General features: G+C 37.5%; 1 protein-coding gene across 1 annotated transcript in view; it reads right to left on the bottom strand.

Moving 5' to 3' along the window:
* Nucleotides 1-403: 403 nt before the first annotated feature.
* The window catches only part of CNTN3 (contactin 3), a gene marked incomplete at both ends in the record, with an annotated part of 238661 nt that continues 223583 nt past the window's right edge, over nt 404-15481 (bottom strand). Inside the window, 3 exons of the mRNA XM_081245219.1 lie at nt 404-504; nt 2248-2416; nt 3036-3148. Coding sequence (XP_081101345.1) covers nt 404-504; nt 2248-2416; nt 3036-3148 — 383 coding nt within the window. The remainder of the gene's footprint in view (nt 505-2247; nt 2417-3035; nt 3149-15481) is intronic.

Raw genomic sequence — 15481 nt, 5'->3', positions numbered from 1 at the left:
TGTTACAATGGGAGCAAAGCATTTGGAGTAAATGAGTTTTTCTACATTAAAAAAAAAAACAAGACCAAACCCACAGAAGTATGTGTCTGCATGTGGGTGTGTATACATGGAAGCATGGGAGTCTTTATCCACAGGCAGTGCTTAAAATCATAAGAATGTCTCTATCAAAAATCGGATGTATGTAATATGTATGTAATATATAAATTCCTTTGGTGTATCAAGTAAATATTAAGGCATTTCAGATTCCCCTAAAAGGATTTACTGGGTTTTTTTATTATTATATTCATATTTTACCTATGTAGAAAGTTAAAAATACAGAGTTGGAAAAAAACATGCATAATCACTGCATTTCATGAAAGCACTTTTTTTGTAACCAATGAACTTTCCAAAAAAAAAGTGACTATCACCACAGGGTGTTTACAATAAAGAACAGTACTGTAGAGATATAACTTGACACAGGGTGGGCATTGGAGATAGCTGATGTACAACCTCTTGCATCCATATCTGTCAAAGATGATAAACAGCTCATTAATAAGTACTGTATCCATTTAAGTAACTAACTTACTACAACAAGTTAACATTAGCCTTCATGTTATTTAACAACGTAGCATGTATTATTTGCCAAGAGTATCTATAAACACTCTCATATACTTAAGTTTTCTTAAACGATTCTGGGCTTTGTTCATCTAGTATTATTTAACTTTAATTGAAAGTGGAAAAACAACTTAATCATTTTGAAAACAATTATACTCCATTACAGACAATTTTGAGATAATTCAATGGTTTAATTAAAGAAAGCTTCATTGGAGAAGGGTTAGGAAATATGTTTGTTTCTCTTCTGTACATTTTTAGATAAGTTATTATGTATAATATAAAATATCATCTTAAAAAAGCAATCAGTTTTCCTGTAAAAGCTCCATTTTCCTATAGTTGGACTTTGTCTGCACCAATCTATGCAAACTCAGCAAGAAGGCAGATGTCAGAGGGAAAGGCTACTCTTGACTCAGCAACCCTCAAATGCTAAAATCTGTCTGTTCCTGCAAAAGCACAGAACCTATTCCTTTTAACAGTTCCACTTTGGCCATATTGTAATTTTACCTCTGAACCTTGAGTTATCTTAGGAACAAGATAGCGGGTCTTAATTAAAAACCTAAATAATAATAATACGCTTAAATTAATTCCTGGTTTTGCTCTATTGAAGCACATACAGTTTTTAAAATGTCTGTAGTCCTAAATGGTTTTTACATATTTTTATGTTGCAGAACTCAGTTCTGAGATAAATATTTCCCATTTTCTTCATTTAGTTACTTGTTTGTTTTGGTCTAAGAATTGCAGTCTTTATGATTTCATGAAGAGATAAAATTCCTCCAAGTTTCCACATCTCCCTTTCTCTTTACTTGCTAATGATGTCCCTCATTTTGTTTTCCAAGATTACAAATAAGGGTTTTAATCTTGAATGCCCAATATTATAGATTAGGCCAACCTCAATGAAAAGAAACAGGGAGCAAAGTAATTTAGGTTACTAAGAACCACAGAATAGCACGGCTTCTGCAGTACTTAAATTGAGGCCACAAAACTCCACCTTTGAGATTTACAAGATAAAAATTCTTCTAACACTGTCACTGGTAAAATACGTATGAAAAGTCTGTTTCCCTGAACTCTAAAAGTACAATTTCGATAGTACAATAGGCTTCATTTGGATTTTGAAAAGAAAAGCAAGTATGAAACTCCATTGAAATCAGAAACTAAGAATTTTTTTTTTTAAAGTGTCTTTTGGTTTGGCCAAGTGGGTTCTGACCTTAATTCAACAATGCTAAATTTTCTACTTGGTAAAGACCTGATAAGATTCATCTATAATTTCTCAGAGGCAAACAACTGGAATATTAAAGATCTTAAAAACACTTTGTGGGTTCAACATTGCCCTTGAGAAATGCTTAAGGAATTCTGTTTTATGACAATCCAAAGGCAAAGTTATGCATAGCTCAGAATGAGAAAAAAATTAAATTAATAAAATTTGCTAAATATTTCTCAATGTTTTTTGTTATTCTGTTCTTATCATTCTTATTTTGCACCACTCTTGAGGAATTTCTCCTGCCCTCATCTCTCATATTCCAAGATCTTCTCAGCATTCAGATGACAGAAATGGTAGGAGAAAAAAGAGTGGAGAGGGAGGCACTGATTGACTCTCTCTTGGGGGCTCATAACTGATGCCAGGAATTAAGGAGATGTTGACTTCGACCAACTTACTGGTTATTCTTGGAATCCTGATCTGTTCGCTACTGGTCCCATCCCCGCCGTCCGTTGCGGCCTTAACTTGAATAATGTAGTCCTCTTTAATGGGCAGCAAAAGTTCAGCTGAAGTTCTGTTTGTGTTTAGCACTTGCACATTATTTTGACTGCTAGTCCTATAGAAAACCTAAAATGCATGAACACATTGATTTTTTTTATAGTGCCCTCTTTTATTTTTTTCATAAACTTATTACTCTGATGTTACTTCATTTATATTGTTTGTTTTCCATACCCACTAAAATATAGGCTGCTTTCATAGCTCTGTCACCTTAGACTAGGGATCAGCACATGGTAGAATCATCAGGTGCTCAAAATGAAAGAAGTGGGGAAGAAAAAACTTCTATGAAAAGTTCAGCTGCTTGGGTATTTGTGAGGATGGAGAGATGGGGGCAAGGTCCTACTGTATAGATCTTGAACAGGAGACCAAAGAATCAGAGCCAATGCTATTAGTTGTTTTTTAAGTAGTATATGGGTGAGCATCAGAAATAGGAAACTAACATAATGAACAACTTACCAGCATTTGGTCTAAAATTCCCACGTGAGCAGATTATGTCACTTAAATTTATATTTAAGAAATCAGATGTTTTGGAAAAATACCCTTTTCATAAACAGCTTGACATCTGTATGTCAAAAGTAGTTTATAAAGATCACACCATCAACATTTAGAAAAACTGTTCAAATCTAGCTTCCTTTGAAAAGTACTGCCAGAAGTAGGAAAAGAAAGCATTGCAAATGATACAACTTACTTTATATCCTGTTACTTCTGATTCATTCTCCATGGCTTTCACTTGCTCCCAATTAAGTAACACTTTCGTGTCTGTAGCATTCCAAACAACATTTCCTGGTGGCTGACTGGGAGCTTGAAATGCAAAATGAGAAATTAAAATAGATTTGAGCACGGAGTGGTATTTTACATAGAACAGATAAATGACAGTCATAGGAGGCAGCCAAAGGAGAGCAGAATCTCTTTGGTAACACATAGTGTATAGGAAGAATCAGAGAAAATAACAGAGTAGCTAAATTTCCTTTTACAAAGGCATTTCCATAACATTGCGAGACAATGTGCTTTATCATATTCATCATATCCTTTAGGGCATTTCTCATTTGTTGCCATGGTCTCCTGGAAAACTTGTTGATAGTGGAGATAAAGAAATTCTTTTATCCACCACTAGAGGGATGCTTGTGATGGGCTAGGAAAGGCAGGCAGTGTGTCCTGTTGGACACATCGAGGCTGAGAGAAATTGCCAACTGAGCAGATTAAAGTTGCAGGAAATGAAGTGTGGATGATTTTTAAGCCAGCCATGTATGATGAGATGAGCAAAATGGGAGGCAATCAAAAATAAGGATTACTTAGATTTATTCCCAAGAAGTAACAGCTATACACATGAAAAACTGCAGCACAGAGTCTCTATTTTACCTTCGTTTTCCAAGTTTAAATCAATTTTTGAGAAAAATAAGGCAAAACAATGAAACACTAATGAGAGCTCCATTAGATAATTAATGAAACTCTCTGAGGTTTAAAAACTTGGATTCATAATTTAGCTCCCTCTCATGCACACTAGATGCCGGGGGAAGGCGGTTTGATATCATTTGTCAAGAGCAACATAGGACACTGAAAATTCAGTTTCTTGTCAATCACAAAACAGCAAACATAATATTATCCATTTGGCAACAACATCACAACTGCCCAAAACAGTGTTGAAATATGTTGTACTTGTGCATTTAGCCACAGAATGTGATTTGGTTAACTGAATTTGTCATGGGAAAATGATATAAAAGATTGGCTATGCTGAGAAATTTCTCAACATCACTGGCTCATGCCATGAGGGAGAGACGGCTGGACTTACAGATGGGAAGAGGACTCAGATACATTCAGGTGACTAATGACGCCAAACCAGATTGTATTCCCTGCAGATTTTTTGGCTTATTGTCTGCTCTTTAACACAATTCTACATTGCCTTTAAAGTTTGTGATCTGGTATTAACAGTGAGTTTAGGTCAGCTCAGAGCACTCGTAAGCTGCAACGCTTAGATAACAAAACATATATATGGCAGTTACTTAGGGCTGAAATACTAATGCCTGTGTTTTGCGGGGCTCCATCCAAATGCTATGAATGCACGATTGTTAGAACAGTTTCCCAAAGTCTGTGATTTCCTGTGGCCTGGCGGCAGCATAAAAGGACAGGTTCCATTTGAGGCAGCTCAGATAACATGCTTCAGCATGGTGTGTCCTGCCAAGAGATGTGTGCTTGTAGATTATAGAAAACTTGAGTGATTTTGGTTGAATCACTTACTCCAACACTAGTCTTGCAAAAAAATTAACTGCAAGTTTAAAACTTGGGCTTATTTTGTATGAGTCCCAAGACAGATGAGAGTTCATTATGAATTGAATATTTTTTGAATGGACAAAAAGAAAAAAAAAACAGGAAATGGGAAAGGGGAGAAAAATAAAAGCTTTGTTCTGGGTCTGATTACTCTTATTTTCCATATCGGTGTTTCCAAGCATCAGATAGTCATGTCCCGTTTTCATCATTTTTGCTGTTTTTTAAAAAATGAGCTTGACTTAAACATCAACTTTAGCCTTGTCCTAAACACTAATATTCACACAGTCATGAGCCTTGGTATGCTAGTTACATTCCTATGGTACTCTATATAATAAATGAAGCATTATTAAATTTTCAAAAATATTTGTGGACTATTCTAAAATTTTTTATCGCTACTGGTAAGAATAACATCTTCTGGAAAATCCTAGATCAGATAAACTTTCCTTCCAAATTTAAAATCCTATTATTGTTAGCAACTAATGTCTATTAAAACCTATAATATGTTAGGCAAGGTAGAATGTGTTTTTTTATATAATATAATTTACTTAATCCTCACTACACTGCATCATAATAAAGCCCATTTTGCTACATGGGTAATCTGGACCCAGAAGGTTTAAAAAGAAGATTGTACATTCATGTTCATAGCAGCATCATTCACAGCAGACAAAAGGTTGAATCAACCCAAGTGTCCATCAACAGGTGAATAATCAAAATGTGGTATATCCATAGTAAGGAATACTATTCAGCCTTAAATAGGAAGGAAATTCTGACATATGCAACAACCTGGATGAACCTTGGGGAAATTATGCAAAGTGAAATAAGCTAGTCACAAAAAAGACAAATTCTGTAGGATTCCACATATACAAGGTACCTAGAGTAGTCAATCCATAGAGACAGAACGTAGAATGGTGGTTGCCAGGGGTGGGGGAGGGGACAATGGGAGATGCTGTTTCATGGGTACAGAGTTTCAGTTTTGTAAGGTGAAAAGAGTTCTGGAGATGGGCTGCACAATAACCAAGCCCAACACTAAGGAACTGTACATTTAAAAATAGGTAAGATGGAAATTTTATGTCATGTGTATTTTTATCACAATTAAAAATTAAAAGCAAAGAACTTGCTAAGATGCACAGCTGCTAAGAGGTATCATGTGGATTCAAACCAGTTCTGGTTAATTCCAAAGTCTACGCTTCCCCTATTACTTTGTGGTAACTATCTGTGACTTTATTTAACTCTTGAATCATTGACAAATGATTTGTCAATGACGTAAAAATGAATATTAAACATGTTCATCTCAAAATACACTCAATTTTCACTTTCCTAGGACTGCTTTTCCTGACTTCTCAGACTAAAAGTACAATGGGGCCTCTTTTCATATACTAGGTTCCCTTTCTTCATCATCTTCAGCAAAGGTACATTTTACATTTAATTGTGGTTTTATGTTTATTATACAATTTTCCTACTAACTCATAAGTTCCTTGCAGAGAAAATGTCCTATATGGTCTCTGACATCGATAGGCCCATATGCTAGTTCTTATTCACTAGCCTAATGTCTTGTTAAAGGTAGATATCAAATTAGATTTTGTATGTAACTGACTGCTATTTTAATGCAAGAAACACAACCCAAGGATTAAGAAAACACTTCTCTAGTGTGACCAAAAAATAAGTTTGATCTACTCCCTATGTGTCCCTAAGGAATGATTCATGCAATGACAAAGTAATGCTGAATGGGGAAAGATTCAGAACAAGTATCAGTAGCAATTCACCATGGTGTCAGCGGGGTAACATTTGGCTGGTCACAGTTCTCAAATGTGGCACATCAGAATTTAGAATGAATTTTCTAGCTCCATGGTTTTGAAAGTCCTCCAAGACACATCCCAATAAATGCATAAATTTCACAAAGACAAAACTGGGACATTAACACTGACCATCAGCTTGAGAGCTTGAATATGGCTGATTATATCGAGGCTAAGACAATAAGGAACAAAACACAAAGAAAGAACAGAATAAGAAAGACAGCAAAACAACTAGTGTATTCATTCAATACTTAAATGATTTATTTATTAAATATTTATGTTTTGGGCTTCCCTGGTGGCGCAGTGGTTGGGAGTCCACCTGCTGATGCAGGGGACACGGGTTCGTGCCCTGGTCGGGGAAGATCCCACATGCCGCGGAGCGGCTGGGCCCATGAGCCATGGCCGCTAAGCCTGCGCGTCCAGAGCCTGTGCTCCGCAACGGGAGAGGCCACAGCAGTGAGAGGCCCTTGTACCGCAGGAAAAAATAAATAAATAAATAAATAAATAAATAAATAAATAAATATTTATGTTTTAAGTGTTAAGGGAAAAATGCATAAAGACGTGACAACATCTCGAGTAGATTTTGAAAGATGAATGTGAGTATAGGTTGGGGGGTGGTATCCCAGGCAGAGGGATGACACACGCCAAGGCACAGAGGCAGGAACTAGCATAGTGCCGTAGGAAGCTCAGTTCTGATGGGTTACAGGTAGGGATGAGGGGAAGGAACTGCAAAGGCAGCTGGAGAGACAGGTAGCAGCCATAAGCTAAAGAGTCTAGAAGGCCAAAGGAACTAGAAAAGGAATTTGGGGGGCCAGGCAATTGGCAGGGCACTGAAGAAGGATCAGATCTGTGATGCCATCAGGTCTGTGTTTTCATAGATCTTGGTGGGGACAGAGGGAGAAGAAGGAGAATCTTGGTGGGAGCTCTGTAGGGAGTGCACTGCAGCACTTTGTATAAAAGATAATAAAGCTCCATATGCAAGTGATGGCAGTAGAGTTGGAGGGATGGCACAGACCTGGAATTTGTGAATAGGTCATGATGATGGAGGTCATATGGGTGGTGGTAATAAGAAGGCAGGCTAATTCTAGGTCGGCAGCCCAGGTGAATGACACACACCTTGGGGAACAATGTTTCTATCCAGAATTCCCTTTCAGTCACTACGTACTTAATAAGCATTTCGCATGTGTCAGGGATTCTCCTGAGTACGGTGAGCACAGAGATAAAGATGTTCTCTGACTTCTAATCATGGACCACATTAGTGGTTCCCAGAGACCAGTACTTGTGCAAGTACGATGGTTTTAGGTGGATAACATTTTTAATTGTAAATATTTACATATTTTCATGTTAGAGGAAAAAACCTATCATACGCAAATCTTGATTCATAGATATAATTCTTTTGGATGAGGCAAATATTGGTACATCAGTGGTAATTTACCTTATACACAATACATAGATTAAAATTAGGTTCTAAATAATGACAGAGAAAATAGGGCATTACACAAACATAAATAACTCAGATGCTTTCAGTAGCACACAGATGTCTGGTAAACACCCCAAAAAACACAGTCATAATTCAAACTGACTCTGACCTAAGGATATATTTACAGTAAATAACTCATCTTAAACTAAGTGATCAAGAACAGAATATCACTCTATTAATAACAGTCATCAACACTCTGGTTAGCTCATTGCAAAACTTATTTCTAGGTACACATTTTTGGCAAATCAATTATGTTCATTCATTCATTCATTCATTCATTCATTTATTTAATTTTGCGATACCCGGGCCTCTCACTGTTGTGGCCTCTCCCGTTGCTGAGCACAAGCTCCGGATGCGCAAGCTCAGCAGCCATGGCTCACGGGCCCAGCCGCTCCACGGCATGTGGGTTCCTCCCGGACCAGGGCACGAACCCGTGTCCCCTGCATCGGCAGGCAGACTATCAACCACTGCACCACCAGGGAAGCCCAATTATGTTTATTTTTGCTATTCATTGTACTTTTAAGTTGTAAACTTTTCTCTAAGTAACTGCTTTGCTTTCATTTTTATAGGAAGAAAATTAAAACTACTATCTTGTAAGGAGAGAGTGTTAGTCGTGTTCTGTTTATAGCAATGATACAAAGCCTTTTAAAATAAATATATTTAAGTATTAAAGTAAATACATTAGGGAAATAATAATCCAGGTTGTTGAGTATGTGGCTAAAATCTTGCAAGGATCATTCAGTGACTGGAGATTGCAAAACACTGGGCAAATTATGAATAAAGTAAAGTTTGATTATTGTATGATCCAAACTTCCCTTTAGTATCTTCATCCCTACTTTTGGTTTCCATCCTTACCAACCTTTAGTTACCTCGTATTAAGCCTTAAATGCCCTTCTTTTCTATCTTACTAATGTCAAACTTCAAATATTAATTCTTCCCTTCCACAAACTCTCTATAAAAACGATTTACCCTTGTGCACCAACAAACAGCAAGCTTGTACCACCACAGACAAGGTCTACCTAATATACTTAAGGCTTAATATACTAGAAGCAATGTGGCCACTTACAACTCACCTGTATTGATTTTAGTCCCTTAACCTAGCAAAAGCCACAGAGTCTCAACTGCAAAAGAAGGAAAACAGCTGGTAGAGCTGTTGCTGGATTAAAAAACACAAGATAGTGAAATGTTTATAACCGTAAAGCTTCACATCATAGGTTGCAACCTGAAACTTCAGCTAGATCCAGCTTGCACATATTTTTTGTCTAACCCAAATACTGTATTTTAATTTTGTTTAGTTACCAACATTTAAAACTTGGGAGCTTTCATTTAAGTTCCAGATTTCTGGCTTCTTGTGCAAAACTAGATGATCAGGAACACTGGTCCTACACTAATGGACAGAAAGCATGGGATGGAGCAACAAGAGACTGCCCCCCATACCCACCGCTGCTCATTTAAACCTGCCTGGCCATTGAAGGCACTTGACTTTATTACTCCCCTTTTTAAATAAAGAGTCATTTGGGGTAGTTTTTACATATTTTGAGGATATTTTATTGACATATTTATATAAGTAATCTATCTGGATGGAATAAATTACCTTGTTATTTCTGTAAAGGCTTGAGGTTGTAGATGCTGAAGGAAGGGATATGAAGGAGGAAGGTGCAGACAGTAAAGGCAGATGAAAAGAGCAACTCGGGGACCCCTAGGGATCTCTCAGGACCTGTGATTTATCCTTAAATCCTCTGGAAACATTTTTAAATGATCCTTATTATTGGCTGGTAGGATTGACTGTATTATTGTTTAAAAACACTCTGGGGTAGATTATTTGGGGTGTATTATTATTTAGCCTTTGCAAGTCTTCTGTCCTTCATCCTCCATGGAAAGATTATGCTTCCCTGCCTCACTCTCATTGACATTCAGCTTGGCCATGGACTTGTGGTCCCATGCCTTTAGGAAGACATACTTCCCCTTCTCACTGGCATCTCACAGACATCAGGTTTTGTTATATGGCTTGTTTCAGCCAGTGGAATGTAAGCAAAAGTGAAATGACAGCTTTAAAAGCAATTGAAGAGCATGGTTCACCATTTTCCCTTTGCCAAGAGACCAGCATGGCCCAGAGAGTGGCTGCTTCTTCCGTCAGGGTCCTGAAGTGAAGATGCAATTGATCAGATCTGAATCGCACCTGTGGTGGACATGCAGTATGAATGAGAAAGAAACACTTGTAGTTTAGAGCCTCTAGGTTTGGGAGTTTCGGATACTCTACCCATACTAGCCCAATCTGACTAATACAGCTATTAAACGGCAGCCTAAGCTTCAGTGTAACACAATGAATTTTTGTCAAGGCATTGAGCCACATACTGAAGTGGAAATGGGCAGGAGAGAGTTGACAGCATATCTTTTAGGACTTCCAGTTTCACTCTTCATGTTCTCTGACGTTGGCAGCCCAACCCAGAAGGCTGGCTGAGTTCCACACCTTATGATGAGAATTAACTTGATGTATGGTCTACATTTTGAAATTTTTTGTAAATCATATCTCAACTTTCATATCCTGTAGATTTTTCCTCTGTCAACTCAACTTCTAGTGTGTTGACAGTACACTAAAATAGAAAAAAATGATAAAAACTGATTTAATTCTAGTAGAAAAGTGGCATATCACTGTATTTATAGCACAACACTAAGTGACAGGCTGTAACATTATTTCAATAATTTCAAATGGTATGTGGCAAGAATAATAGTATGTCGAAGGTTTTTATTATTATCATTCTTTTAGCATCTATCCTGACATCCTCCGTGTATTTGATTATCAGCCTCCTCAACAACAGCACTATAGATTTTACTAAATCTACAGCCACTTGACTGCAAATAGGTGATTACTGCAAGGGTGTTGAATGGATGAAGCTGAGAATATAAGACATGTCTACCAACAGGAAAATGGCTAAATTGTGGTGCATTATCACAATGGAATGTTATACATACACTAACATATTTATGAAAATTATTAATGACTTGGGGAAAATTCTGATACCAGGTAACTAAATATATGGCATAACCTCCACTGCCTAAGAGAAACATTTTATAGAACATAAGTCTGGAAAGAAAGATCAACAATACTAACAATGGTCTTTCTGAGGGATAGGATTATGGGTGATTATTTTCTTCTATTTTCCCCTAATTTTCAGCAGTGAATACATGTTCCTTTACAAATAAAAAGTAGAGGTTGTTAAAATAAAGAATATGACTGTCCAGAATTTTCAGTAGTGATATCTTCACAGTGCTGATAGTGAAGTTGGCATTGACTTTCAAAATATGGAATTTTAAGAAAATATATTTGCTGTGACTTAATTATGTAAAACTCAACAGATTTCTTGACTACCTGATGGTAATGAGCTGACTTACATGATAAGTGGTAGCTTGAAGGTACACTTTCCACTTTGACTTCACTTGACTTAAACATCAGCATTTGTCATGAAACGGCTTAAATATTTGACACTGTGCAGAAAACAAGTCACCAAAAGCCACTTTTTCCCAAATAATGAGACATATTTGTCTTGACATCATTGAAGTTATTATAAATTAATTTATCGTAAGATACTGACTCAATTTTAAAAAACAAGACAAAAACACGTGCTTCTTAACTCATCTAAAACTCAGAAAAGACCTTACTTGGGGTCTAATCTAGAATGTCAGGGAAGAAAGCCTTTCTTCATTTTAAATGAATGGGAATTCCCATGACCAAAATCTCTCCTTCTTCGGATAATAACAACATGAAAATTTGAAACCTATTATCAGAACATTTACAAGCTTCTAGAGAATTCATGGGCAAGGTGGACAGATTTTCAAAAAAGTACCAAAGCTCCTACAAACTAAAGTTCATAAGATTTATACATTTGGCCAAAGTAAGTATTTGTTTCTATACTAGCTGAAACTTCCTAATTGGATTCTGATTAAATTCAATATTATATTGCTATCTTGCTTCAGAGCTTACAAAATCAGAGATCACTTTCTTGAAGTCCACAGACAGGAAAAGAAAACCCTTCTAAATCTAAAGAATGTGCATTATTAGTAAACAGTGTATTCTAATGTTGTATGTGTGATTTGTGGCATATCATACACAAACATGAGTGGGTGACATACATCTGTGGTATGTGACACACAGAAAAGCCAACAAATAGCATTTAGGCACCTAGGGAGGAATTAATTTCCTTTTAGTCTTCCCATTAGTTTCAAAAGAAAGCTGGGGGCTTCCCTGGTGGTGCAGTGGTTGGGAGTCCGTCTGCCAATGCAGGGTTCGTGCCCCAGTCCGGGAAGATCCCACATGCCGCGGAGCAGTTGGGCACCGTGAGCCATGGCCATTGAGCCTGCGCGTCTGGAGCCTGTGCTCCGCAACGGGAGAGGCCACAACAGTGACAGGCCCGCGTACCACAAAAAAAAAAAAAAAAAAAAAAAAGAGAAAGCTGGATTTGGGGGCTACTAGCTCTTTCATATCCCTTCGGTGCTAACATCACAAACAAAGAGGAAGCAGGTTCAGTTGTCTGAAGAGGCAAGACCACGTTGCTAATATTTAAAATGCAGAACAGCTTATTTTTTCATTATATTTACTATTATTGGCATTATTAATTGCTTAATTATTACTTTGTTAACATCTACTTATGGCAATGATACTGGTTTTTGTACTCAGGAAATTAGTTTCCATTTTCTTTAGGTTTATATAAGTAAAAATGGTAAGGTAGTTTTTAAGAAAAAATACTAGGTACACATTAGCAGAGAAGGCCCACAGAAATGGCAAAAATTGAGAAGGCAGATCACCATCTAAAATTTAGGAAACCTTGCACTGATATGTACCTGACTCTTAACTTAGGATGGATGATGATATAATGAAATTGTACCTTTGAAAACCTGAAAACTTCTACATTAGGTGTTTGAGGCCGGAATATTCATTTTATCAAAAACCTCTGAAATATTGACTCACATTCTTTCAGGGCTTGTTTTATTCACATTTCCTTTTCATTTCCTGAGAAAACACTTAATTGGTTTCCTTAAATTCAGACAATTAATTTTGGCTCAACCTACATGGATGAACATTCCACTTGGAAATGAAAACACTCAAGTGAAAAACTGATTTCACCATTTAATATCACTATTTTCTCAAGTAGATAAGATACTCATGTATAATCATTGGTGAAGGCATTAAAAAATAGGATTCTCTTGTTCTAGGGGAGAATCTGGGCATGTGATGCAGGCCAGGCCAATCAAGGGTTTCCACCTACTTGCCACAAAAACTGGCTCTAGAAGAGCCAAGACCCCTCTTTGGCTCTGAGTGGAGGGATGAGGAAGGAGCTGGCCCTTTTCCCAGCGTGTTTAGTCGACAGGAATAGGCTTTGAGGTGCTTAATGGCAAGACTGTTAATCAGAAGAAGGGACCTGGGGAGAATGACGCCACCATGGAACAGAGCCAAGAGATGAAGAGAGTCTCGATTGTTTAATAAATACTTACAGGGCACCAACTGTGAGTACTGAGACACTGAAGATAGAGCTCTGGGGATAGAGTAATGAGGAAAACAGGCAAAATCTCTGTCCTGAAGGAGTTTGGCCTTCAGTCAAAGCAGGCTGGTGAGACAACAATAAAATAATTACGAACATGCTATAGCATGGGTGGTGGCTCTAAGTGTGATGCCCAAGAATAAAGCAGCAAGGAGACAGGGAGTGTCGGGAAATGAGGGGCTGTACTTTTACATATGGCGGTCAGGTGGCACTGAGTTACATGTGAGCATGGGGGAGAGTCCCACTTGGGCATCTGGAGGAACAGCCTTCGGGGGAGTGGGAGCAGCAAATGCAGAGCCCCTGAAAGGAAGGTGGAAGGAGCGGGTAGAAAATAGTAGGAAATGAGTCTAAGTAGGATTTCAGGATGGATTGTAAAGGTCTTGTTGGGCGTTTTAAGGATTTAGCATTTATCTGGGGTGGGATGGAAAGTGATTGGAAGGTTCTGAGCAGAGAAGCGACATCATCACTACCACTCTGGCCTAAGGGAGACAAAGGCAGATGGGCTGAATGATAAAGGGCCACTGCCCTGATCCATGTGAGGGTTGTACCAACTTGTACCAGGGCGGCTGCCGTGAATGCCTTAATAAGTGGCAGATTCTTGTAGAAGGCAGATTCTGGACCAGATGCAGGGTATAAGAGAAACAGAAGAGTTGAGGATGACCCCCAAATTTTTGTGGCTGAGCAACTGCAATAACAGGATTGAATTTACCAAGATGGGGAATACTGATATTGTAGAAGGGCCAGGTTTTAAATGGGGTGGATGATTTAAAGAACTTAGTTTTAGAAATAATCAATTTGAGATGCTAGGTGATTGTTGAGGATGTTGAGTGCTAAATTCATCCATACTGAAAGCCACAATTACCACTTGACTTTTCAGTCATACAAAGCAGAATATTTGCCCTCCACATTCTTTCTTGCAATCTCCGAACATAAACTTCTCAGTATGTTTCCTTTTAGAAGCCGTTCCATTTAGTCATTTATATGCTATCTGCAATTTTTCCTCATCAGTGCCTTTAGATAAAAGATGTTCTTAAGAGTTAGCTCTCTTTGGGTTGCAAGTAACAAAAATCCATCTTTGATTACTTAAAGAGGCTAATTAGTGTTTAACTTAGAAATGCTTCAAAAAAACACAAGTATTTGGATATCAAAAATTAAGTGTTTAATGGAAGCTACAGTACTTAACCTGAGAATCCTTGTATTATTTACATTAATCAAAAATATCACCCAAGATCTGTATGGATGTAAAGCCTCACATACAGAATTCCATGATTACAAGTACATGAAACTTGCACATTTTAAGTTAAGATGGTGAAGGACTCCAGTAAGTGTTCTGAATTCACCATGTTCAGTCAAGAGGAAGTACATGGGATTAATAATAGTACTTCAGGCTGGCCTGCTTCTTTAGATTTCATTCATCCATCTGGCTACCCACTAAACATTTAATGAGTGGCTCCCAGTGCTAGGCTGGGCACTGGGGCTGGGTGAACAGACACAGAGGGACTCTTTCCCCATGAAGTTTACAATCCAGAGGGGAAGAAAGATAGCAAGCAAAGACTCAAAGATGTTATCTTTGATCTTTATGCCTGAAGCATGACAATAATTCTCTTCATAGTGATAATCACAAAGGCCTTATTAAAATTCATAACTAGGATTTGAAGCTAACACCATGTCAAACGTTAGTATGATTATTAAGAGCTGCCAATAAAACAAGATTAGAAATAGTTTTCAAAGACTGTCTTACTTGTATTTTGGTACATTAGAAAAATTATGAATGTAAAATTTAAAACTTAACAATGGTCTTTATACACAATCTTAGAATAATTAGGGATTTTAATTATCTCTATGAATTTCCCACTCAAAGTAGGAAACCTTTCTTTAATAACACCTACAGCCCCACATGCAGACTCCAGTGAAATGGGGGCAACAGGAATGTATCATTTGCAGGGGGGATTTTGTTCAATTACTGGAATTCCTATGAGACTCCAGGTCCATGAGCACAGAAGTCCTGTCTGTCTTTGATCACCTTACCTGCTTCCTAAACACAGAGTAAAATCCCAAT

This window comes from Mesoplodon bidens, assembly GCF_964165515.1.
Source record: "Mesoplodon bidens genome assembly, chromosome: 10".
NCBI lineage: Eukaryota > Metazoa > Chordata > Mammalia > Artiodactyla > Ziphiidae > Mesoplodon > Mesoplodon bidens.
This window is presented reverse-complemented; position numbering and strand designations above follow the sequence as displayed.